The sequence below is a fragment of the Hypanus sabinus genome, chromosome 17 (assembly GCF_030144855.1).
Source record: "Hypanus sabinus isolate sHypSab1 chromosome 17, sHypSab1.hap1, whole genome shotgun sequence".
NCBI classification, from domain to species: Eukaryota; Metazoa; Chordata; class Chondrichthyes; order Myliobatiformes; family Dasyatidae; genus Hypanus; species Hypanus sabinus.
In genome coordinates this window covers 48,372,331-48,397,970 of record NC_082722.1, presented here as the reverse complement: position 1 = coordinate 48,397,970, position 25,640 = coordinate 48,372,331, and the positions used below count along the sequence as shown (strand labels likewise).

General features: G+C 38.6%; 1 protein-coding gene across 1 annotated transcript in view; it reads left to right on the top strand.

Annotated features, from left to right (window-relative positions):
* Nucleotides 1-18,433: 18,433 nt before the first annotated feature.
* The window catches only part of zcchc14 (zinc finger, CCHC domain containing 14), a 127,038-nt gene continuing 119,831 nt past the window's right edge, over nt 18,434-25,640 (top strand). Inside the window, exon 1 of the mRNA XM_059993009.1 lies at nt 18,434-20,923. Coding sequence (XP_059848992.1) covers nt 20,354-20,923 — 570 coding nt within the window. The 5' untranslated portion in view covers nt 18,434-20,353. The remainder of the gene's footprint in view (nt 20,924-25,640) is intronic.

The following is a 25,640-nucleotide window of genomic DNA, read 5'->3' as shown; positions in this document are numbered from 1 at the left end:
TCATTTCCAAAAACCAGATCAAATACAGCCTCTCCTCTACATATTGCATCGGGAAACCTTCCTGAACACACCTAACAAGCTCCACCCCATCTAAACCCCTTGCTCTAAAGAGATGCCAGTCAATATTAGGAAAGTTAAAATTACCCATCATAACAACCCTATTATTATTGCACCGTTCAGAATCTGCCTCCCTGTTTACTCCTCAATGTTTCTGTTACCATTGGGGGGGGGGGGGTCTATAAAAAACACCCAGTAGAGTTATTGCCCCCTTCCTGTTTCTGACTCTATCCACAATATCTCAGTAGACAATCCTGTCCCTGAGACATCCAAGTCTCTGTAATGGCCTCAACATCATAGTTCCATATATTGATCCACGCTCTAAGTTCATCTGCCTTGTTTATGATACTCGAATTAAAATAGACACATCCCAAACCCCATCTTGCTGAGTGCTTCTTTGCTCAATCATCTGCCTATCCTTCCTCATAAACCCCCTACAAGCTGTCATTACTTGTGCGCCAACTGCCCCATCCTCTGCCTCTTCACTTTGGTTCCCACCATAGATTGGAGGTGAATCATAGGAACTTTATGGGAAAATGTTTGCAATTCATGCAACATTTTACATTTATTTTGCAAAGCAGAGAACACCGGAGAGGGACTAATGACTCAGATTATTAAAAAGAGATAGTAAGCTATCTCCATGTTGGAACTAATAAATATAATGCTGAAAATTGAGAATATGTATGATGGTTTTAATGGAAATAATATCTCAGCAACAGTCCTCTTTGTTACCATTTGTTTGCAGTTATGTCTAACATATTGTATAATGTGTTGTACAACCTTGGATACATCATTATAGCAGCCACTGGTATTGGTTCAGTGTACCTCACCTTCAAGAAATAATAATGTTAGGATGTTAGAAGCCCCATCATCTTTATTTGCTTTACTAAACAAAATTTAGGGAAACTGGTGAACGTTCTTGGTGACGAGTTTGAGATCTACTTGAGGAACTAAAAAAGGTAGTAATCAACAATGAAGTGATATTCTCCAGGCAGAGTAATGAAGTTGGTGGGTAGTTGTTAACGTTGGACGCCACAGTTAACTTCATGGTTAGTCCAACACTATTGCAGCTTGGCGTCAGAGTTCAATCCTGGCATCCTCTGTAAGGAGCTTGTACATCTTCCCCGTGAAATGTGTGAGATTTCTCTGAGTCCTTCGGTTTCCTCCCACAATACAAAGACTTACCGTTTAGAAGGTTAATTGATCTTTGTAAATTGTCCTGTGCATAAGTTAGGGTTAAATTGGGGAGTTGCTAGGTTGTGCAGCTCAGAGGACCCATTCCGCATTATATCTATAAACTTTTTTAAAATGCTCTCAACCATTTCCCTGTTGTGGTAACAGGAGGCGATATTCCAGAGAGAAAGCAATATTTTTGTGCTCAGGGCAAATCAGAACACTGCCACTATTTAGAACAAGAGAATGGTGATATTTTGTCATTAGTAGGGCCAGAGATACATGAGGCAATGGGAAGTTCGTCCTACGTACTTAGACACCATAAGTTATGATAACGACTACATGATCAGGTTAAAGATGCTGGAGAAGAGTTGACATTTTTAGGTTACAGACTCTGGTTTGATGTGTGAACTGATATGAGACAACACAGAAGAACCAGTTTGATATTGAGACCTTAGTATTTGTGGAGGCATATAGGATATCCTCTGCTATGGAATGTGGGGCATATTCTGTTATGCAGATGTAGTCATGCAAAAGCAAGTGTTGTAGTGTATTCAATATTTCAATAATATTTGAGTAATATTGTAAGTAGGTTGTTTGTTTACATCATTCATTATGGGTTAAATGTAAGAAGTATGTGAATGGCAAATGTTAATACCTCACCATGTCATATGTGAGGGCCTCATCAAATGAAAACAAAATATCCTGGCTGTGGGTTTTTCTTTTGATTAGTTCCTGAAGTTACAAAATGTAACAGGTGTCATCATTTCACTAAGTTGTTTTGGCAGAAGCTCCTTAGGTCACAACATTCTGAGAAAGGGAGGGAAGACTTGATCAGTTTCACACATTGATAGATCATTGCAATGCTCAGTACAGGTTTGCAGGCATGGCAGTGTTGGTTAAAACAAATGGTTGACATGTGAATATATTTAAATCATTATCAAAATAAGTGGCTGACCTGCAAACAGTGGTCAACAGAGATGTACACCACTTGATGGGTCAGAAAATACATGAGAGGTTGTTAAGTCTACCTCCGTTAATAAACTTCAATGCTATTTTGTTGCTGTATTTCGGAGCGGTCCTATAACCTTGTGTAAAACAAACGTATATTGGTTTGGAGGATATTTCTTAACATTAACAATTGTAAGAAACAAGAAATAGCTACATATACAAACAAGATTTTAGTATTAATCTTAAGACTGAGGAAGAGATATATCAATGTGATAAATATGACTTAGTGACATGAGTAATTCTTTTATTCTTGCTACAAACCAGATCTCACTCTCGCCTCTGCTGCTTCAGACACTTGGTTGGATACTAGCTCTGTACTTACAGGGCAACAACTTGTGCATAATCAGAGGCTTTTCCACAAAATGTCTAGAACTAAGGCATTTATAAGACCATAAAACATAAGAGCAGAATTAGGCCACCTGGCTCATCCAGTCTGCCCCACCATTCAATCATGGCTGATCCTTTTTTCTATCTCCTCCTCAGCCCCAGTTCCTGGCCTTCTCCCCATAACCTTTGATGCCATATCCAATCAAGAATCTATCAACTTTATGATCATCCTGAGAAAATCTGCAAAAGAGATCTATTGTGTATGCAGCCAGACACAGGAGCAGATTTGAGCAAGCTGTGGGGTGTAAGTGATAAAATGTAGTTATAAGTAGCTGTGAATTAGAAACAGTTAAGGAGGGAAAAGAATGGCAAAAGGAAATTGATTGCAATGGAGGAGCATAGCAAAAACACTAAATCAGAATGAATAGAGGGCCAGCATTGACAATGAAGGAAGAAGTAAGAGGTGTGGAGAAAATGGCAGTACATTAAGTAATCAAGTGGAACAATGGCTATTAACTAGGTTACAGGGGATGGAATGATGGTTTGAAAACATTGACAGGAATAGGAGAAAACTAGATAACGGAAACTAAATATACAGTAGATTTTATTTTCTTGCATCTATTGGGACAAAATAACCATAATGTGATGTTTTAGAACTAAAGGTGTGTGAACAAATAAATGGGTTGTGATTATTTTATGGATATTGAAAACTGCTTTAAACAGCTGTCAGTGACAGGATACGTGTAAAGTGGTGGCCAGAATAGGAGTCATTGTTAAATTTAAATAACAAAGGAGTCTCCCTGTTTAGCAAAAAATGATAGCGGCAACACATCTGCATGAGCATTCTGCTTCAATGTTCAGTACTTAATGGTCATCCAGGATCAACAAGGTATCCAGAATAGGAGTCATTGTTAAATTTAAATAACAAAGGAGTCTCCCTGTTTAGCAAAAAATGATAGCGGCAACACATCTGCATGAGCATTCTGCTTCAATGTTCAGTACTTAATGGTCATCCAGGATCAACAAGGTATCCATTACAATGTACACAAAATACTGGAGGAACTTAACAAGTCAGGCTGTACACATGGAAGTGAATAAGCAGTCCACATTTCTTCAAGACTAAAAGTAAGGGAGAAGTAACAAGGTGGGGAAGGAGCACGAAGAGGATGGGTGAAGCCAGCTGGAAAGGACTGGAGATGAAGGAATCCGATAGGAGAAGAAAGTGGACCATAGGAGAAAGGGAAGAAGAAGGGGAGAGGTGCTAGGCAGATGAGGAGAAGAGGTAAAATGCCACAATGGAGAATAGAAGAGGAATAAGGAAGGGAAAAATCAATATTTCTGTCATTAGGTTGGAGGCTACCTATACAGAATGTGAGGTGTTGCTCTTCCACCATCATGCTGGCAAAAAAGGAAGGCATGGACCAAAATTTCCATATAGGGATAGGGATAAAAAATTAAAATGGTTGGCCACTGGATGTTCCGCTTTTGGTGCATGGAGCAGGGGCGCTCGATGAAGTGCTCTACCAATTTACTTTGGGTCTCATCAGTGTAGAGGAGGCCCCATTGAGAGCACTGGTTACAATTGTCAATCCAACAGATGCACAGGTGAAGTGTTGCCTCACCTGCAAGGACAGTTCGAAGCCCTAAAGGAGGTGAGGGAGAAGCTACATGGACAGGTGTAGCACTTTGGTCATTTGCAGTGATATGTGCCAGGGGGGAGAGATAAATGGACAAGGAAATCGTGGAGGGAGCAATCCTAGTGGAAAGCAGAGAGTCGGGGAAGGAGGTAAAGATGTGTTTGGTGGTAGGATCCCTTTGGAGATGTCCGAAGCTGTGGACAATGATGTGTTAGATGTGGAGGCTTATGTCGTGTTAGGTGAGGACAAGAGGAACTCTACCCCTGTTAAAAGTGGTGGGAAGATGGGGTGAGCACATATGTCTCCAAAATGGAGGAGATGTGGTTGAGGGCAGTATCAATAGTGGAGGAAGGGAAACCCCATTCTAGTTGAAGAAGAAGGACATCTCATAATGTCCTGGAAAGGAAAGCCTCATTCTAAGAACAGATGCAGTGGAGGTGAAGGAACAGACAAAAGAGAATAGTATTTTTAGAAGAGATAGGGTGGGAAGAGATTTAGTCAAGATATCCATGGGAATCAATAGTTTTATAAAAGATGTCGGTAGACAGTTTGTCTCCATAGATGGAGACAGAAAGATGAAGAAATAAGAATCAGAATCAGGTTTAAAATCACTGGCATAGGTCGTGAAATTTGTTGCTTTGCAGCAGTATGTTTCAACAAATGGTATTAAAAACTATAAATTATAATGTGTATATAAGAATAATTAAAACAAGTAGTCAAAAAGAGGGGGAAAAATACCAAGGACGTCTTCATGGGTTTATTGCCCATTCGCAAATCTGATGGTGGAGGGGAAGAAGCTCTTCCTGAAATGTTGAGTGTATGTCTTCAGACTCCTTTACCTCCTTCTTGATGGGCAATGAGAAAAGGACATGTCCTGGGTGATGGGAGTCCTTAATGATGGAAGCAGCGTTTTTGAGGCATTGTCTTTTTAAGGTGTTCTCGATGCTGGGGAGGCTCATGCCCATGATGGAGCTGGCTGAGTTTACAACATTCTGCAGCTTTTTCTGATCCTGTGCAGGGGTCCCTCTCCAATACCAGATAATGATGCAAACAGTGAGAAAGCTCTCCATGGTATATTTGTAGAAATTTGCAAATGTCTTCGGTGGCATATCAATTCTCCTCAAACTCCTAATGAAATATAGCCACTGTTGTCATTGCACCAAAATGTTGGGCCCAGGATAGATCCTCAGAGATGTTGACACCCAGGAACTTGAAACTTACCATGCTTTCCACTACTGATTCATCAATGAGCTCTAGTGTGTGTTGCCTTGACTTGCTCTTCCTGAAGTCCTCAATCAGTGCCTTGGTCTTTCTGACATTGACGTAAGTATTACTATTGTCCTAGTTATCCAGGTCAACCAAAGAGCCAGTGAAATTGTATCTGCTGTCGACCTATTGCAGCAATTGGCAAATTGCAGTGGGTCTAGGTCTTCGCTTAGGCAATAGTTGATTCTGACCATGACCAACCTCTTAACACACTTCATCACAGTAGATGTGAGTGCAAGTAGGCAATAGTCATTGAGGCAGCTCTCCCTGTTCTTCTTGGGCATTAGTATGATTGTCACCCTTTCAGAATGGATGGGAACCTTCGACTACAGCAGTGAGAAATTGAAGATTTCTTTGAACACTCCCACCAGTTTGTTGGCACAGATTTTCAGAACCCTACCAGGTACACCATCAGGTCCTGAAGCCTTGCAAAGTTTTACCCTCTTGAAAGATGTTTTGACATTGGCCTGCTAGACAGATCACAGGGTTTCAGGTACTGTGGAGATTTGAATAGAGGTAATTCTATTTTACCTTTCAAAACATGTATAAAAGTGAAGCATCACTGCCATTCATGATGTTAGGTTTTGCTTCGTAGGAAGTAATGGCCTGCAAACCCTGCAAAAGCTGATGTGCATCCAATTCTGTCTCTAAATTCAATCAGAATTTTTTTTCAATTTCAAAAGCAGAGAGATGTGTCTGAAATGCACTGATTGTAGCTAAAGGCAGGGTGAATGTTGGAGGCAAAGTTGAAGAAATTGATGAGGTGAGCATGGGTGCCTAAAATAGCACCAATGCAGTCATCAACATGGCAGAGGAAGAGAACAAAAGTATTCATGATTGTTTCTCTAATGCTACCTTCACTGGAATTGCTCATTTTGGATCAAAGATAACCATGCTTTATAATCCATGACCAGTGGGAAAAGCTATCAAGAAAAATCTGAAATTGTCGCCCCCAAAATGATCATCAAAGCTTCCTTCTCATTCTGCATTACAGACTAAGCAAGGAAAGACAGTGTTGACTGTACCAGTGAAGCCTCCTTACATGATGCTGTAAACAACTTTTATGCACACTTTCAGGCATGCAACACAAAAGCTACCCTCTTCCCAGATAAGCAGCCACTGTCTGTAATGGTAACAAACATGAGAAGAACTCTGCAGACTGTCAGCAGGGCCAGACAACACCTCAGGCTGAGTTCTCAGTAAGTGTGCAAACCAGCTCACTGATATCTTCATGGATATCTTCTTCACTCATCCTGCTGCAGTCCCCACATGTTTCAAATCTGCTACCATCATCCCTGTACTAAAGAACTCTACACCTTCAGATCTAAGTGACTACTGCCCAGTGGCCCCGATGCTAATTATCATGAAGTGCTTTGACAGCTGATAATATCACTTATTGAAAACTCCATTCCCGCCACATTGGACATTCACCAAATTGTTTACCAACAGAACGGCTCTATGCACCTTGCCCTGACACACCCAATAAACAAGGACAGTAATGTCCATTTGCAATTCATAATTCATTCCTTATTCCACAAAATAAATGATGGCTGCATCTACTCTATGTCTGAAGCCAACATATGACAGTTGTAATGAATCAGGAAAAAAGTAGGAGTTTTGAAGATCAGTGGGAAAGAAATTGCTTTGCACAAACCTGACATATGCATTCATTTGTTGCTGCCTGTCCCATGCAGGTAGAAGAACTTAATTATTCCACTGACACCAGCCAACTATTGCTTCCTTCAGTCCCATAATAGGTCCATATTTGAGAAAGAGAAAACTATTCTTACCTCTAATCCCTGTCTGGACTCTGCATTGTCAGTACATTGACACCCTACTGGTGATCAGATTGCTCTATTCATACCTAATTTACTCCCTGTATATTCATCCCAACAACCAAGAGATTGAGTATTGTCTTTCTAAGTGGTCTCCATTTTCAGCTCTGCCAGAGATGATTTGCACCTTTAATCCCTGAAACAAACAAGCAGAATGTCCTAAAAACAGTGTAGGACCAGCATTTGCAAGATTCTAGTGATTTTTTTGGTGGTTCAGCAAAAGGAGCATAGATAAAAAGTCTGGGTTTCCATTCTTATACCAATCCAAGAGAGAACTCAAAAGACATAAATAGATTAAAAATCATCAATGGAAAATCTCTCATATTTTAGATCTGTGAAAATAGTGACATTGGAAAATTAAACAATGCCTTCATCAGAAGTACAGCGTTTCAACACAGTAAAAAAGTACTAAATGTGAGTACTATCAAACTAAACTTGATATTGACTTGCATGAGGAAGTATTGTGATAAGTAACAAGTGGTAGTTTCAAGAAGCATTTTACAGGAAGAAGTAGTGATAGAGAGGCATAGAGGAGTAGGGCTAGGGCTGAAGCACTGACATAGTGCAGAAATAAAAATCAGGGACACACAAAATGCTGGAGGAACTCAGCAGGCCAGGCAGCATCTGTGGAAAAGAGTACAGTCGATGTTTCAGCCCAAAATGTCGACTGTACTCTTTCCTATAGATACTGCCTGGTCTGCTGAATTCCTCCAGCATTTTGTATGTGTTGCTCAAATTTCCAGCATCTACAGATTTTCTCTTGTTAGTGATAAAATTCAGGGAGTAAGTATAAGGCCATTAATGGACAAATGCCAAGATATCAGAAATATCAGAACTGGTATACAGTTCATTACAGAAGGTAATAGAAAAGGCTATGGAAGGATTGAAAGAGATGAGAATTTACAAACCACATTACCAACAATCAAAGTGTCATCTGGATACCAATGTGATAATAACTTTTAAAAAAAGCTGGAGTAAGCTCTTTAGCACTTTGATCCTGCTCTGCTATTCAAATTCATGGCTGTCCACTTTCCTAGTTGATCACCATATGCTTTGTGAACAAAGATCTGTTAATTTTAGTGTTTATCAACGTCAACAGCTAATCCTAAAAGGCAGAGAATTCGAACAATCTGTAAATTGATATAAAGAGACTTTTCCTCAACTCAATTTTACATGGGCAATGTCTTATCTCCTGTCACATCACCTCCTAGTTTTGGACTCTCCACTGTGCGGGAATAGCTTTGTCATTTAATTTGTTAGTCACTTACAATAAAATTTACTTCCTCAGAAAGAACTCTTCTAATTTACAATGATTGTATGCTAAACTTCCTCAATCACTTTTCATAGGCCAAATTCCTTATTCCAAGAAATACATCTCATAAATTTACATCATACTGATTCAAAAGCCAGTATATCTTTGTTCAGGTACAGAAACAAAAACTTTATCATTTTTATACTGAAATGAAAACTAACATACCATTTATCTTTCATGTTGCTTAATACATCTGTTTTGTCTCTCTTGATTACCACATTTAAATAATTTTGTACACAAATTTTTGCTAGGATCATGTCATTTTAAACAATCTGTTTTATTAACTCTTCCTTCCACTTATTACTCTTTCTCTCAAATCTGTCTACATCCTTACCTCCAATGTTTTCACTTCTTGACCAGTTTAGCCAGATCTCTGGCTATAAGCTTAATTTACATAAGAGTGAACTTTTCCCAATTAATAAAGAAGCACAAGAATTAACATTTCGTGATCTCCCTTTTAAAGTAGTCCATAATCAATCTACTTATCTTGGAATTACAGTCACAAGGAATTTTAAAGATCTCTTTCGTGAAAATTTTGCCAATCTTTCATATACTATAAAACAGAGTCTGGTACAATGGTCACCTCTATCTATGTCTTTGGTAGGTCATATTAATGTTGTTAAAATGTATGTTCTCCCCAAATTTTTATACTTTATATAGTAATAAGTGGAAGGAAGAGTTAATAAAACAGATTGTATAATTTTTATACTTATTTCAATCTATCCCAATTTTTATTCCTAAATCTTTTTTTGACTCCTTAGACTCTATTATTTTGTCATATCTGTGGAAGAATAAGCGCTCTAGAATTAGTAAAATCCATCTCCAAAAACCTAAAAAAGAGGGTGGCATGGCTTTACCTAACTTTTGTTTATATTATTGGGCAGCTAATATACGTTGTGCTACCTTTTGGTCTTTTTTCCATGGCCAACCCGAGTGCCCTTATTGGGTGGCAATGGAGTTGAGCTCCACTAAAGAACTATCTCTGCATTTCTTGGCTCTGCACTCCCTAGTAGTCTGTCCAGATTAATAGCTAATCCTCTTGTTAGACACACTTTGCGTATATGGGCTCAGTTTAGGAAATGCTATGGTTTCCATGGTTTTTCCGTTTCCAGCCCTGTCGTACATAATCACCTTTTCCTACCTACTACGTACGATTCAGCATTCCATGTTTGGTATAGGAAAGGCATTAGGCATTTTGAAGATCTTTTCATTGATAATCACTTCGCTTCTTTTCAGCAGCTCTCTGTTAAATTCAACCTGCCCAATGCTCATTTTTTTTAGATATCTCCAAATTAGACACTTTATTGCTCCTTTAATTCCTAACTTTCCTGAAATGCCTGCAAAAAATGCTATGGACTTATTTCTTTCCATTAATCCACTAGGTAAAGGTTTAATATCAATTATTCGAGATAAGTTAGCGGCCTTATGACAGGCCCCTGTGGATAAAATTAAAATGGCATGGGAGCAGGATTTAAATATCTCCTTATCTGATGAGAGTTGGGACTCGATTCTCAAATTTGTTAACTCAACCTCTCTTTGAGCTCGCCATTGCCTTTTACAGTTTAAGATTGTTCATAGAGCCCATATGTCTAAATCTAAATCCATTGCCTTTTACAGTTTAAGATTGTTCATAGAGCCCATATGTCTAAATCTAAACTATCTCGATTCTACCCTAACATTAGTCCGCTTTGTGACAAATGCAAGAGGGGCGAGGCCTCTCTCATTCATATGTACTGGTTCTGTCCTAGCTTGGAGAAATTTTGGAAAGATGTCTTCACTACGTTATCGTATATTCTGAATCAGCACCTAGAAGCAAACCCCTTAATTGCTTTGTTCGGTTTCTGGGGCGAGACAGATTTATGTCTGAGTCCGACCAAATGCCGAATATTATCCTTTGCCTCTCTCCTGGCTAGACGCTTGATCCTCCTTAGATGGAGAGATGTTGCCCCGCCCACTCATGCTCAATGGCTTAACAACATTATGGCCTGCTTAGACCTCGAAAAAATCCATTATTCAGTTCTTAATTTGGATTTAAAGTTCCATAAGGTCTGGGGACCTTTTATCGAGTACTTTCATAACCTTCCTCTTGACTAGGGTTTTTTTTTCTTTTTTTCGGTCCCTTGCTTTCAGCTCCTTTTTTTTTTCTGGTAGTAGGCATTATTATCCTCTGTTGCTGAGTGTATTCACAGTCTGGGAGTTTGATTGTCCTGATTTATATTCTATATTATATTCTCTATATTGTGTTGTGGTTGGTCTGGAGTTTTTTTATTGTGTTGTGGGGTTGGGGGAGGATACTAAGTTTACTTGTCTTCAATTTAGGTGCTTTTTTAAAAAATTCTCTTTCTTTGTATCATATTGTCATTGTATGCTTAATTTTGCACTGTATTAATGTTCCTCATTCTGATTTAGGGTTTTTTTAAATTTGTAAAATGTATTAAAAAACTAATAAAAAAAATAAAAAATAAATTAACTCTTCCTTCCAAAATGCCTCATCTCTCGGTATTGTATTCCATCTGTCACCTTCTTGCCCTCTCTGTACTCTCTGTGATCTTTTGCAGATTCCACGTCTTATTCACTTTCTCACCTTAGTTCCCATCATAAACAAATTTGCTGTCTTTTTCAGACACGCCATTTAAGTAAGTTGAGAAAAAGGGTGGGCCCAATACTGATCCCACTGGTATTCATTAATATTAGTTTGTTAACTTGAAAAGTACTGTTTTTTTTTGTCCTTAATCTAATCCACTGTATTTGTGTTAGTGTTACCCTAACCTAATGAAGCAATTTTATTTAATAAGCTTGTATGTTTTATCTTATCAAGCATCTTTTGAAAGATCTGTAATTTTTATTTACTTACAGAATGTGGTTACCACTTGTAGTACCAATATTTATTTCCATTCCTAATTAGCCCTGAATTGGGGAATCAGTTATGACTCAAGTATTTTGCTGAATTTGGAGCCATGGATGGACCAGACCAGATAGGAAGGTAGCATCCCTGAGTGAACAAGACGTATTTTAACAAAAAAAAATCTATAATTTGAATGGTTACCATTACTGAAGATAGCTTTATTTCTTTTTTCTTCAAATCCAGATGTTATTTAGTTACTCTATTTGAATTTAAATTCCACAGTGTAATTTGGGATTGAAACTCTTGTGTCTAGATTAATAGTCCAGTAATTTAACCACTATGTTGCCATACCCCTATATCCAACATTTTCTCCCTACTTGCCTTTCTAATGGCATACATAAAAGATCCTACACTATCTATCAATTACATTTTTACCTTCATATTTTCCGTGTCTAATCACATTTGTCTCCAAGTGTCATCTCAAAGGGACCCATATTAGTTTTTGCCACTCATTTCTTTTTCCCATAGCTTTAGAAACCCCTATAATTATTATTTACATCACCTACAAGCTTACACATAATCTACAGTAGTTTCTCTCTCTTTACTCTTTTACTGAATTATTGCTCTTCCCTTTAATGCTGCAAATGTATGGATTTTTTTTGTAAATTTGTAAGCCTCTTTTTAAAAATAGATTATTAGAATGTGGAATTCTGTACCTAAAGCTAACAATGAAACAAAACTCATATGTATATTTAAACAGTTGATTTCATTTGAGATTCATTGCCTCATTCAGCAAGGAAATGGCCTTTCAGCCTGACTCATCCATGTCAACCAATATGTCTAACTATGTTATTGGCTCATATCCCCTATCCTTCTTTTCCTTTTCTATCCATGCACCTATCCAAATACTTTTTTAAAATGCCATAATTATTACTGCCTGTATCGTGTTCTATATAGCTACCACCCCCTTTGTGATCCCCAGATTTCCTTTCAATTTTTACCCCTCACATTAAACCCCATATTCACTAGTTTTAGACTCCCCTCCCCTTGAAAAACACTATGACTAACTACATACCTACAAATTATGACCTTCATAATTTTATAAACCTCTATAATGTCCGCACAGCATCTTGCACAACAGTGAGAACAATTACAGCTTATTCAATATCTCCTTGTAAGTAAAACCCTCTATTTCAGTACATCCTGGTGAATTTCTTTTGCACTTTCTCCAGAACTCCCACATCCTTTCTGTAGTGTGGTAACCAGAACTTCACACTATATTCTCAACCAATGTTTTGTACAGAGGCAATACCCTTATTCTCAATTACACTGCCTATGAAGGCAAACAAGCTCAATGCCTTCTTCACCACCCTTTCTACCCATGTCATCAATTTCAGGAAACTATGAACTTCGATCCTGGGGCCCTTTGAACTGCAATGTTTTTAAGGTCCCTGCTGTTAACTGCATATGTCCTGTTAGTATTATACAACCCAAAATGCAGTATTTCACATTTCCTTGCTACCACATCTGCTACCACTTTGCCTATCTTTCCAGCTGATCTGTGAACCTCTGCACCCTTAGACTAATGTCCTTGCTATCTACAATTCCACCAATCTTCACATCACCAGTAAACTTACTTTTCAGATCAGAGGCATTCCGATCCAAGTCATTAAACAACAAAAGACCCAGCACTGGTTACCGAGGTACATCCCCTGTTACAGATTTCTAATGAATAAAGCAACCGTGCAAAGAACATGTTGGGCAGACAAAAATAAGTGGACTGCACAGGGAAGCAATAAAGATAAAAAGTGAAGTTGCGGTTTCAAAAAGAGCACTAATCTGCATGCTGGTGATGAGACTGACACAGGAGTGAGTAGCCTCAAGATTTGCATGTGAAAACTAACACAATGCATATTAAATGTGTTATCCCAGAAATGAATGACAAATTAATTTAAATGGAATTTGACTCCAGCTTGGTTGTTTGTCATTCCACAAAATGAATTTGAATGGCATTTCAAAGATACTAAACTGAAGACTGCAGATATCCAATTATGAACTTATACTGGAGAAAAGATAACTCCTGCAGGAATGACATCCGTAACAGTGAAATACAACCAACAAGCCAAGCTGGGTTTGTATGTGGTAAAAACAGGAGGGCCTGCATTGTGGGGTCATGACTGGCTGAGACAACTACAACTGATTTGGATATCTATTCAACATTTGCATGCTACATGCCTTGTAATGAATGAAAGTGAATTAAGAAAGGTATTGGATAATGCCACAGCAGTGTTCAAGGATGGCATTAGAAAACTCAACATATCTAGAGCAAAACAGTGTTAAATGAAAATGCCACAGCCAAGTTTTACAAAGCCTGTCTGGTTTCTTACACCATCTGTGATAAAGTAGCCAGTGAGCTGGATTGTGTGGAGGTTGAAGGAATTCTTACCAAGTTTACTGAAGTCCATGGACAAAGCCAGTGGTCCCAATAGCCAAGAAGGATATGTCTGTCAGATTCTGTGGTGATTTTAAGGTTCACCATCAACCCACTACTGAAAGTAGATCAATACCCTCTGCCAAGGATAGAGGGTCTCTTTGCAAACCTTTCTGGAGGAAAACACTTCAGTAGACTTAGTTGAAGTCTACCTACAGATGGAAATAGAAGAAGTGTCCAAAGTGTTTTTCACCATAAACAGCCACAAAGGTCTTTATCTCTATGAAGGTTTATTTTTGGAACAGCACCTGTACATGCACTCCGGCAGAAAGCTATGGACCAGGTGCTGAAAGGCTGTCCAGGCACTCAGTGTTAACCTAATGACACCACTAACAGTAAGGATGATAAGGAACATCTCCAAAATCTCAAGACAATGTTACAAAGATTAGAAGATTATGGGCTCAGAGCATGGTGTGATGTGAATTTTATAAACCATGCATCATTTACTGTGTTCACACCACTGACGCACAAGAACTATACAAATGTGCTGATAAAATTAAAGCAGTGGTGGATGCCCCAAGGCCAAAGAAGGAGTCACAGTTATGGTTCTGTTTAGGTTTGGTTAATTTCTGTAATGGTTCCTGCCGAACCTGGCTACTGTGCTCTACCCCTTGAACTCATTGTGACAGATTGGGAAGACATGGCAATGGACAAAAAGGTGGCTTTCCAAAGGTAAAGAAATTGGTGATGTCAGACACAAATTATGATCAACATTGTTCAGTGAAGCTTGTCATGATGTTCGTGATGCCACCACGTTCAGAGCAAAGATTCAGAATCAGGTTTAATATCACCGGCATATGTCATGAAATTTGTTACCTTAGTAGCAACAGTACAATGCAATATGTTGGGACCAGGTTAAATCCTCAGAGATATTGACACCTAGGAACTTGAAATTGCTCACTCTCTCCACGTCTGATCCCTCCCTGAGGATTGATTTGTGTTCCCACTTCTTACCCTTTCTGAAGTCCACAATCAGCTCTAATATATCTATAAATGATTTTGAAACTCTCTTTAATTTCATGTCCTCATCTTGCCTTCCTAATTGCTTTCTTAAGATATCTAGCAACCTTCCATAAACTTCAATGAACTCATTAGATAAGTTTCCCAAACATGATGTGTGCTTTCATCTTTTTCCTGATCAATTTCTCAATTTCCTTCATTAAGTTCCCATAATCTTACTATCATTGTTTCTTAGCTTTACAGCAGGATTTACCAATCTGGAGTCCACAGACCCCTTGCTTAATGGTATTGGTCCAAAGCATAAAAAATGGTTGAGAACCCCTGCTTTATAGGAAAATGCTGGCTGAACTATTATTATTTTGCTTCTAAACAGCTCTCATTTATCAGTGGTGTTTTTCCCTTTAGCAAATGCTCACAATCTACTTTTGCCATGTCCTGTCTTATACTTCTGAAGACAATTCTTCTACAAGAAAAGACCTTGATTCTAAGTCCAACTTTTCCCATATCTACCTTAAATGTTATAGAATTGTATTTATTGTTAGCAAAGTGATCCTCCACAAATACTTCCATCACGTGCCCATCATCATTCTATCCTCAATAATAACAGGGACATCGAGGAGCAGATAGGGAGACAGATTCTGGAAAGGAGTAATAACAACAGGGTTGTTGTGGGAGATTTTAATTTCCCAAATATTGATTGGCATCTTCCTAGAGTGAGGGGGTCTAGATGGGACAGGGTTTGTTAGGCGTGTTCAGGAAGGCTTCTTGACACAGCATGTAGATAACCTTACAAGAGGAGAGGCTGTACTTGATCTGGTATTGGGAAATGAACCTGGTCAGGTGTCAGGTCTCTCAGTGGGAGAGCATTTTGGAGATAGTTCTCACAATTCTATCTCCTTTACCATAGCATTGGAGAGGGATAGGAACAGACAAGTTCAGGAAACGTTTAACTGGAGTAAGGAGAACTATGAGGCTATCAGGCAGGAACTTGGAAGCATAAATTGGAAACAGATGTTCTCATGGAAATGTACCAAAGAAATGTGGCAAATATTCAGGGGACATTTGCGTGGGGTTCTGAGTAGGTACGTTCCAATGAGACATGGAAAGGATGGTAGGATAGAAGCTCTATGGTGTACAAAGGCTGCTGTAAATCTAGACAAGAAGAAAAGAAGAGCTTATGAAAGGTTCAAAAAACTAGGTAAAACTAGAAGATTATAAGGCTAGCAGGAAGGAGATTAAAAATGAAATTAGGAGAGCCTGAAGGGGCCATGAGAAGGCCTTGGCGGACAGGATTCAGGAAAACCCTTAAGGAAAAATATGTGAAGAGCAAGAGGATAAGATGTGAGAGAATAGGACCAATCAAGTGTGACAGTGGAAAAGTGTGTATGGAACTGGAGGAGATAGCAGAGGTACTTAATGAATATTTTGCTTTTGTATTCACTATGGAAAAGTATCTTGGCAATTGTTGGGATGACTTGCAGTGGACTGAAAAGCTTAAGAATGTAGATATTAAGAAAGAGGATATGTTGGAATTTTTGGAAAGCACCAAGTTAGATAAGTCACTGAGACTGGACGGGATATACCCCAGGCTACTGTGGGAAGCAAGAGAGGAGATTGCTGAGCCTCTGGCAATGACCTTTGCATCATCAATGGGGATGGGAGAGGTTCCAGAGGATTGGAGGGTTGCTGATGTTGTTCCCTTATTCAAGAAAGGGAGTAGGGATAACCCAGGAAATTATAGGCCAGTGAGTCTTACTTCAGTGCTTAGAAAGTTGATGGAGAAGATCCTGAGAGGCAGGATTTACGAACATTTGGAGAGGCATAATATGATTAGGAATAGTCAGCATGGCTTTGTCAAAGGCAGGTCGTGCCTTATGAGCCTGATTGAATTTTTTGAGGATGTGACGAAGAACATTGATGAAGGTAGAGCTGTAGATGCAGTGTATGATTTTAGCAAGGCATTTGATAAGGTACCCCATGCAAGGCTTATTGAGAAAGTAAGGAGGCATGGGATCCAAGGGCACATTGCTTTGTGGATCCGGAACTGGCTTGCCCACAGAAGGCAAAGAGTGGTTGTAGATGAGTCATATTTTGCATGGAGGACGGTGACCAGTGGTGTGCCTCAGGGATCTCTTCTGGGACCCCTACTCTTTGTGATTTTTATAAATGAGTTGGCTGAGGAAGTGGAGGGATGGGTTAGTAAATTTACTGATGACACAAAGGTGGAGGTCTGTCAGAGGTTACAGCAGGACATCCATAGGATGCAAAACTGGGCTGAGAAGTGGCAGGTGGAGTTCAATACAGATAAATGTGAGGTGGTTCATTTTGGTAGGTCAAATATGATGACAGAATCTAGTATTAATGGTGAGACTCTTGGCAGTGTGGAGGATTAGAGGGATCTTGGGGTCCAATTCCATAGGACACTCAAAGCTGCTATACAGGTTGACTCTGTGGTTAAGAAGGCATATATTGCATTGGCCTTCATCAATCATGGGATTGAGTTTAGGAGCTGAGAGGTAATGTTGCGGCTATATAGGACCCTGGTCAGACCCCACTTGGAGTACTGTGTTCAATTCTGGTCGTCTCATTATAAGATGAATGTGGAAACCATAGAAAGGGTACAGAGAAGATTTACAAGGATGCTGCCTGGATTGGGGAGCATGCCTTATGAGAATAGGTTTTGTGAACTCGACCTTTTCTCCTTGGAGCGACGGAGGATGAGAGGTGACCTGATAGAGATGTACAAGATTATGAGAGGCATTAATCGTGTGGATAGTCAGAAGCTTTTCCCCATGGCTGAAATGGCTAGCATGAGAGGGCATAGTTTTCAGGTGCTTGGAAGTAGGTACAGAGGAGATGTCACGCGTAAGTTTTTTATTCAGAGTGGTGAATGTGTGGAATGGGCTGCCGGCGGCAGTGGTGGAGGTAGAAACGATAGGGTCTTTTAAGAGACTCCTGGATGGCTACATGGAGCTTGGAAAAATAGAGGGCTATGGGTAAAGCCTAGGTAGCTCTAAGATAGGGACATATTCGGCACAGCTTTGTGGGCCGAAGGGCCTGTATTGTGCTGTAGGTTTTCTATGTTTCTACATTTATATTCCCTAAAATAAAGCCAATTAAAGCTCCAGCTACAAGTTACATTATGGAAAACTTGCCTTCATATAGCATCTTTCAGCAACACAAGAAGTCCCTGAGAGCTTATAACTAGTTAGGAACTGTAGTGTATTCATATTTCAGTTATACTTGAGTAATATATATTGTTTGATTATGCTTTGTTTACATAATTCATTATGGATTATATATAAAAGTACATGAATGGCATACGTCATTATGCCACCACATCATACGTGAGCACCTGAATAAAAAAAGGGGGTAAAAATAAGTAGACAGGTATCCCATTACAAAAAAATAACGGGAAATCTTGCAATAACTTACATTTATTACTATTTTTCATGAAACCTGGAAATCTCAAAATATGTTACAGTCTAAGCTGTTATTAGTGTTTCTATTATTGGAAACCTGAAGCCTGCACAGTTCAAAACATGCTGGAGTCGAAATACATTTTAAATTCTGTCATTATTCCATGGCATGAAACAGAACAGGTAATTTGTGTGCAGCCAGGTTTTACATACACAGCACTGAAATAAATGACCTGCTACTTACTGGTGCTGATTTGAAAAGAAAACTTGGCCAGTACTGTACACCAAACTCGATGAAATGTTTTACTGCCAATTGAGGAGTTTTATGTCTCATCCAAAAGGCAGCATCTCTCCTAGTACAATTCTTGCTCATTAACTCTTAACCCCAGCACCTCCATATACAAAGTTTAAAATACTACCACGTGCCAAAGCTAAAATTTGAACTTCATTACCTTTGCAATATTGTATATTAAGAATAATCTTTTTCTTTCTCAGCAAAAATCTACAAATTGCACATTCACCATCGTCTACTAGGAGAATAAACAAGCACTTCCTGCAGCAGCATCTGGGAAAGTGGGATGTGACATAAGAAACCGCAAAGATCCTGATGATTTCTAAACGAAAGGACATTATTGTTGGATAAATAGTATTAAGAATTTATTAAGTTGTTGGGATTTTTGTTAAGCCACAACAAACATGTTTTATAAATTATTTGCGAAATAATTGTACTATTTATTGTTATTCGTTAGTAAATATGACACGGGGTGCTGGAATCGGTCTTGTAAGTATACAACACTTTAGCATTCTTTCAATGTTATCCACCGATCGAAGGTTACACTTCTCACTGCCATTACGCCCATTGGAATGAATGTAATTTTTTTTTACAAGAAAACTCGAATTAGTTTACTGTGTTCGGACTTTTTATATAAAGATCATATTTCAGTTTAATGAAGTCTTGGCCTGCCTATTCAACATTCTTCAATGAGTTATCCTCTATTTGCAAAACATTACGTAACACAGCCTTCCCGAATGTAAATTGAGCCCTATAAACTTAAAGAACTTCGGCCTGGTAAATACATTCTCATAAGGCCGATCACAGCCCAACCTAATTGCAAGGGAGATAATGGACAGTGATATTCCGCAATAAAACGACCAGGTTTTGGAGAACAGTCCTTCTGGAAAAGCTCAAGGCGGGACTTTGGTCGACCAGGTTCAGTGGAGAGCTTAGACCTTTGAAGAATTCTATGCGAAGCGTGGTTCTGAAAACCCCAAACAAAACTGATTCCGTTTGTCTTTCCTAAACAGGAGGGGGACTCAGGGTAAAATCTTAGCTGGGGAAGAGGCATGGAGGGTGCCGAAAGACGTTCGATTTGTTATTGATAAGGAGGCGATGAGGAGAGAGCGAAGCGGAGGGGTTGAAGATTGACAGTAGAACTGTCCAATCACCGGTGTCCCTGGGGGGCGGGGCGGTTCACTTGGTTCATGTGGGCGAGGCGGAGACGACGCGAGGAGACCGTGATTTTAAAAGAAACGGCCGGCGGCGAGCCAGCAGCCAGTGCGCGCGCGCGGCCGACAGCTGGAGCGCGCGGTGGGCGCGAGCCCAAACACAAGCGACAACAAATCGCTGTCAGAAACGGTGCGCGTCACACTCCAGGCCGTCAGCGGCGGTGCGCGTCACACACTAGGTCGTCAGCGATTCATTTCAGCGAGAAGACCTGGAAGAGAAGGGAGACAACGGGAAGAAAATCTTGGATTGAACACGAATGGCCTTCAGCGGTACCGTGCGGCGCTAACCGATCCGGTTAACAGCTGTCCTGTCTTTCCCCCACCCCTTCGCTCAGCCGAAGGAAAAGTACATTTTTTTTTCTTCTCCCCCTTTTGCCAAATCAAAACGGAAATTCTCCTTCAACAAGATCGCCTAAGAAACAAAATGCGGCGAAGCTGAAAGTTGTGCTTGTATTCCAGTTTTAAATATTCGTAAAGGGGTCTGTCGATCAACCCTGCGATTGTGTGGTTGAAGATGATGCAGAAGCAGCTGCAACGGGATGAGGTTTACCGTTGGTTCGGCGAGTTAAATTCCTCACAGAGAGTGGATTTCATTTGTGGGTTGCTGGACCTCTGTATCCCCCTGGAGTTACGCTTTTTGGGCGCCTGTCTAGAGGACTTGGCCAAAAAGGACTACCATTCTCTCAGGGATTCCGAGATCAAAGCTAACAACGTGGCTGACCTAGCCAGCTTGACCAACATGACAGACGAAGTGGTCCGCAGTAAACTCATCGTCTCCTTGGCCTTACTATGCTCCGACAACAGGGAGGCGTCCGGGGTCTTGTACCGCACCCTTACCCACATCGATTCCATCATCAATAACTATGGCCTTCAGCTTCACGACAGGACTGGCGATGAATTCCTGCTCTTATTTACCATGGCTTCCAACCACCCTTCCTTCACCTTCCATCAGAAGCAGGTCCTGAGGCAGGAGCTGCTGGAAATCCAGAGAATTATCGATAGTACTTCCAAAACAGCCACTGTCCCCGTCGCGGCCACATCGACTACTGCAGCCAACTGGAACAGTAGTTCAGCAATCTGCAAGGTGGGATGCTACACACACACACGCTAACAAAACTACGCGGTGGAAAGACTGTTTTCTTCGCAAATCTCATATTTCAATCGCATAACAGTTCTAGTAACATTTAATGTTCAGCTGCATGCAAGGCAAATCTCTATAGCTTAGCTTCTGATTAAGTTATTTTAAAATTTTTCTTTTGAAATTTTTTATTAGAAAATTGGATGTTTTGCAAAATTTCACTTCCTCCATGCTTGTCTTTCATTTTCGAGAATATCGTTTGCAACTTGATTTTTATTAGTTTCCACAATGACTTTTAATCTCTTCAATGAGATAACTTTGTCAGTATTTCACTGTTCTTAAAAAAAGTTTATATTCAGACGGTGCACCAAGATTTTTTTGATGCTCTCAATGTTTTTCTCTACTTCAAAGACATTATATTCCATTGGTATATCTACTTATACTTCATCACCACTTTTCTTGATCATTGCACTGTTGCTGATTGTTTGACTTCTTGGTTGATGTCTTTGCTTGGATAAGCCAAAATTTCCCCAAGTTAAAGTTTGGAGCGACAAAATTATTTACTTTAATTTCGGCAACAATATCTGTTGAGTTGCTACCAATTCCATCCTGTTCCCGGATCGCGTTTTCTATTTCTATTCCTAATTTGACTGTGAGTTGAGGTCCTGACCTAATATACTCACAACCACAATGACCACCCCATAATATTACCGTTTGTTCATCTATCTGAACACGTCTGAATTTGGAGTACTCATTGGCAATCATGTCCAGACTTGGTTATTCCAGTATTTCTTTCCTGGCTTGGTTAAATTTGAATCATCCAAAACACTGGTTAGCCCACTGCCTAATTCAAGCCTTATCTTGCATTTGACTCTTGATTTATGAATGCTTCATTAAAAAAGTCATTATCATATTCCACCTCTGTGACTTTTTTCAGTTTGAAAACTCTCAAGAACAGTGTTCTTCAGACTTGTGGCTCTCTCCCCTTTTCCCCATGATTGGTGACTATGTCTTTTAATTCTTAGCCCTAGTTCAGAATTTTCTTTTTGTTCCTGCTTTTGAACATTACTATCATTTAATTCTTTATTCTACTTGATATAAGGTAAATTTATAAATTTGTTTTCTTAATGGTTTTATGTGTAATTACATTCCCATGAAAAGCTTTGGGATGTTTTACACAGTGCTAAGTTGTGTTTACTTTCTTCCAGAATCATGCCAATCATTTTACTCTGGTGTGAATTTTTTTTTGCCATTATAGTGTATCTTGATTTTTTTTTTGCACTATTCATTGAACAAAATGGTTGTACCATGTCATGATAAGGCTAAGACCTTTAACATGCTTTTATTTGCATTTTAAGTTAATTCAAAGACTTTAAATATAGGACTGGCATAAATTTGGCACATTTAAAATAAATATTTTGTATGGTATATGGAGTTGGCTATTGTAATATCAGTATATTATTGTTACTGAAATTCACTAAAAGTTTTTAAATATTTGTTTTGTTGGTACTATAATTGAGTTCCAAAAGTGCATTGTCTCTTAAATATACGTAGCATAATTTTAATTTGGCTGTCTTAGTACTTGTATAATACACATTTTAATACATCTCAATTTAAAGAACAAATAGAAGAATGAATTAATCCATGTGTTCTACAATATAATATCTGTTTATGAAACTAAGATTTTGTAATAAGGTTGTCACTGTAAATGTAGGCATCAGAGGACAGTAGAAATGATCACCTTAATCTGTTAAGTAATCATTCCTCATAAGACCTGAAATTGTTTCACCTCCTACTAACAGATATTGGACTAAAGGGAAAAGAAAATATTCAATATGCCAGGATTGCTATACATTGTCATGCTGAAGAATCTAGTTTGAATTGGGCCTTGAGTTCCCCACCAGATTTTTTTAGAAGCACATTTTTACCCTAACTCAGCAAAATGAATGTTGAATTTCAAACACAAATTGCATCCAGTGGAAGTGGGGGCTTTTGTTTGTCACAGTAATTTAAAAAAAAATTAACAAGCAATCAAAGTAGTAAATTGTGGGGAGTTTTTATTAATTGTTTCTTGTAACACAGAAAGAGGGCATTTGGCTCTTTTCTGATTTCCCTGCAACTTGTTATTTCTTGCTTGCCCATTAACCTCTCCTCCCTACATTTTTTCATCTGTTTCAGGACATGTTTTAAAACATGTAAAAGGAAACCAGCAGACACACTTGTAAAGCTTTTGAATGACTTAAAAATAAATGATTGGAAATTAATTACTCTGCACTATATAACTAGTAAATGCCTTCATAAGCTTTAAAATGTTGTGTCCAGTTATTTAAAATGGTTTTTGGATGACTCAGTTATTTGATGATGAACAAGTATATTAAGCTGCAACATAGTACCACTTAAAATATTTTAGAAAGATGTTGGAATAATTGCTATGTTTGTGCCAATTAATAGCCATTTTTTAGTGATATTCAAATGAGTTTAAGTACAATTTAGGGGGCAGGGCATAAAATATTTTTGAAAATTATTGCAACTTCATTTGCAATCAGCAATCCATGTGTTATGCCTAAAAGTAGAAACTTAGTTCTTCGAAATAAAATCAAATTTAATCAACATAAAATGAAAATTTTATGTATCTGAATCTAAAATTTTTATGTATCTAAAATTTTATGTATTGGTTTGATTATTTTGAATTTCAGAAAACTAAACATTAACACAAACACTTAATAGTTTAACCAAGTTTCTTTTAACATAAAAATACTGGTATTAACATTTAACATTATTGACTTTGAAATTTAAGATATCAAGAGAAAGTAATCATTGAAGTGTTATAAAATGGATCTCAGCAAATTTAACTATATATTTTCATTATCTCTTTTAAACCAGAGATGTATCCAATGCTTGATGAATGTTAGGTTGCCTTCAGCACAACATAAAACCTAGATATTTGGAGCACCGCAATGAAACGTTTTTTAAAAAATGCAGAAGATCTTGGAAGTATGTGGGATTTTTGCAATAAATATACTGAATTTTACAACTAAACTCATTAAATTTGTCATAACCAGTAATTTTCTCCTCTAATTGCAATCATGTCTGCACTGTTGTCTTATTACTAAAAATTAGTCTCTGCATTGCAAAGCTATTTCATATGCAGAATAAATCTGGAAATGAAGGCCACCTTTACTACAAAGGAAAAAATAGTATGAGGTGCTATGAAAAAAGTAGATTTACCACCTACAGCTGACATTCAAAGCTATTACCATTGTTGAGTTCTTGCTTTCAGTGTTCTTTGTTTTCTTCTCCCTTGCCCTCCCCTCCCTCTCACTCTCTTTTGAACTCCCCCCCCCCCCACACACACTAAATTCTGAGGTGATTTCATTAAAATGATCAAGTACTAAAGGAAGTTGATAAGGTGCATGCAGAGTAATTATTTTCTCCTGGCTTTTGCTCTTTCTTTGCCCTTTTGTGATGAATCACCCATTTCAAAGTAAAATTTATTATTGGAGTGCATATATGTCACCACATATAACCCTGAGATTTTTTTCCCCACAGGCATACTTGGCAAATTTATAGAACAGTAACTGTAAATAGCGTCTGTATACTGTAAACGTCAGGAGCTGTAAACTGTAAATGCAGATAATAAATAAATAGCAATAAATAACACATGAAATAACAAGACAAAATAGTCCTTAAATGAGTGTAGCAATTCCCTTTTGTTCAAGAGCCTGCTGGTTGAGGGGTAACTGTTCTGAAAGTGGTGGTGTGAATCTAGAGCCACTTGTACTATCTACCTGATGGCAGTATTGAGAAAAGCGCATGGCCTTTCCTGGCATTCCAGGGCCCTTACTATCATCTACATGGAGTGTGACAGAATTCTCTCCACTTCCTTGAGTGCAGTTCTATCGATGTAACAATTCATCTGGAATCTAGAGCAATTTGTCCTGCTCTATTTGTATTCTACCACAAAATATTCATCCCCTTTATCTCTGGATGCAAAGATGTGCTGCTGGTTCTCAACAAGGCTAATCCAGTAACTCCGTCCAGCCAGATCCTCTACAACTAAGACAACCAAAGACAATGTGCTAATGGAAACATCAGTACCTGCAGGTCAGACACCATTATGGCTTTGAGCAGATTGTTGTTTCTTTCAAGCCAGATCCTGAAATTCTCAACTGAACAGCATTATGTGAGTGCATTCATCAGAAAGGCTGCAGACATTCAAGAAGTTGGTTCATTGTCACCTCTTGAAGACCATTACAAATGGCCAACAGATGTTGACCTTACTAGTATCCTGGTAAATTTTTAGGAAATGATAAATATGTTTTTTGAGAATTTTAAAAAGTGATTGGAATCCCCTTGACTGCATGAAATTATTTCAAAAATATTCTAGAAAATGCCACCACTTATTTTTCTATAACTCAATAGCTACTTCTTCCTTGTATGTAGCCAAAATTCTCTCCTGGCAGGTGAAAGAGTTGTAGTGAAGCATTGCAACTTGTGTGCTGCTTGGGTGGTGTTACCTGTCTGGTAGTAAAACAAAGTGCTGAAAATTCTCAGCAGGCCAGGGCAGCATTTTGTAGAGGAAAAAATAAATGTTCTATTTCAGGCCAGTGAACCTTCACCAGAACTTAATATTTCAGAGTATTTCCAGTACTTTGATTCTTATTTCAGATTTACAGGCTTTTAAAAAATTTACAATTGCCTGTTTGGTTGCTGAATTACAATA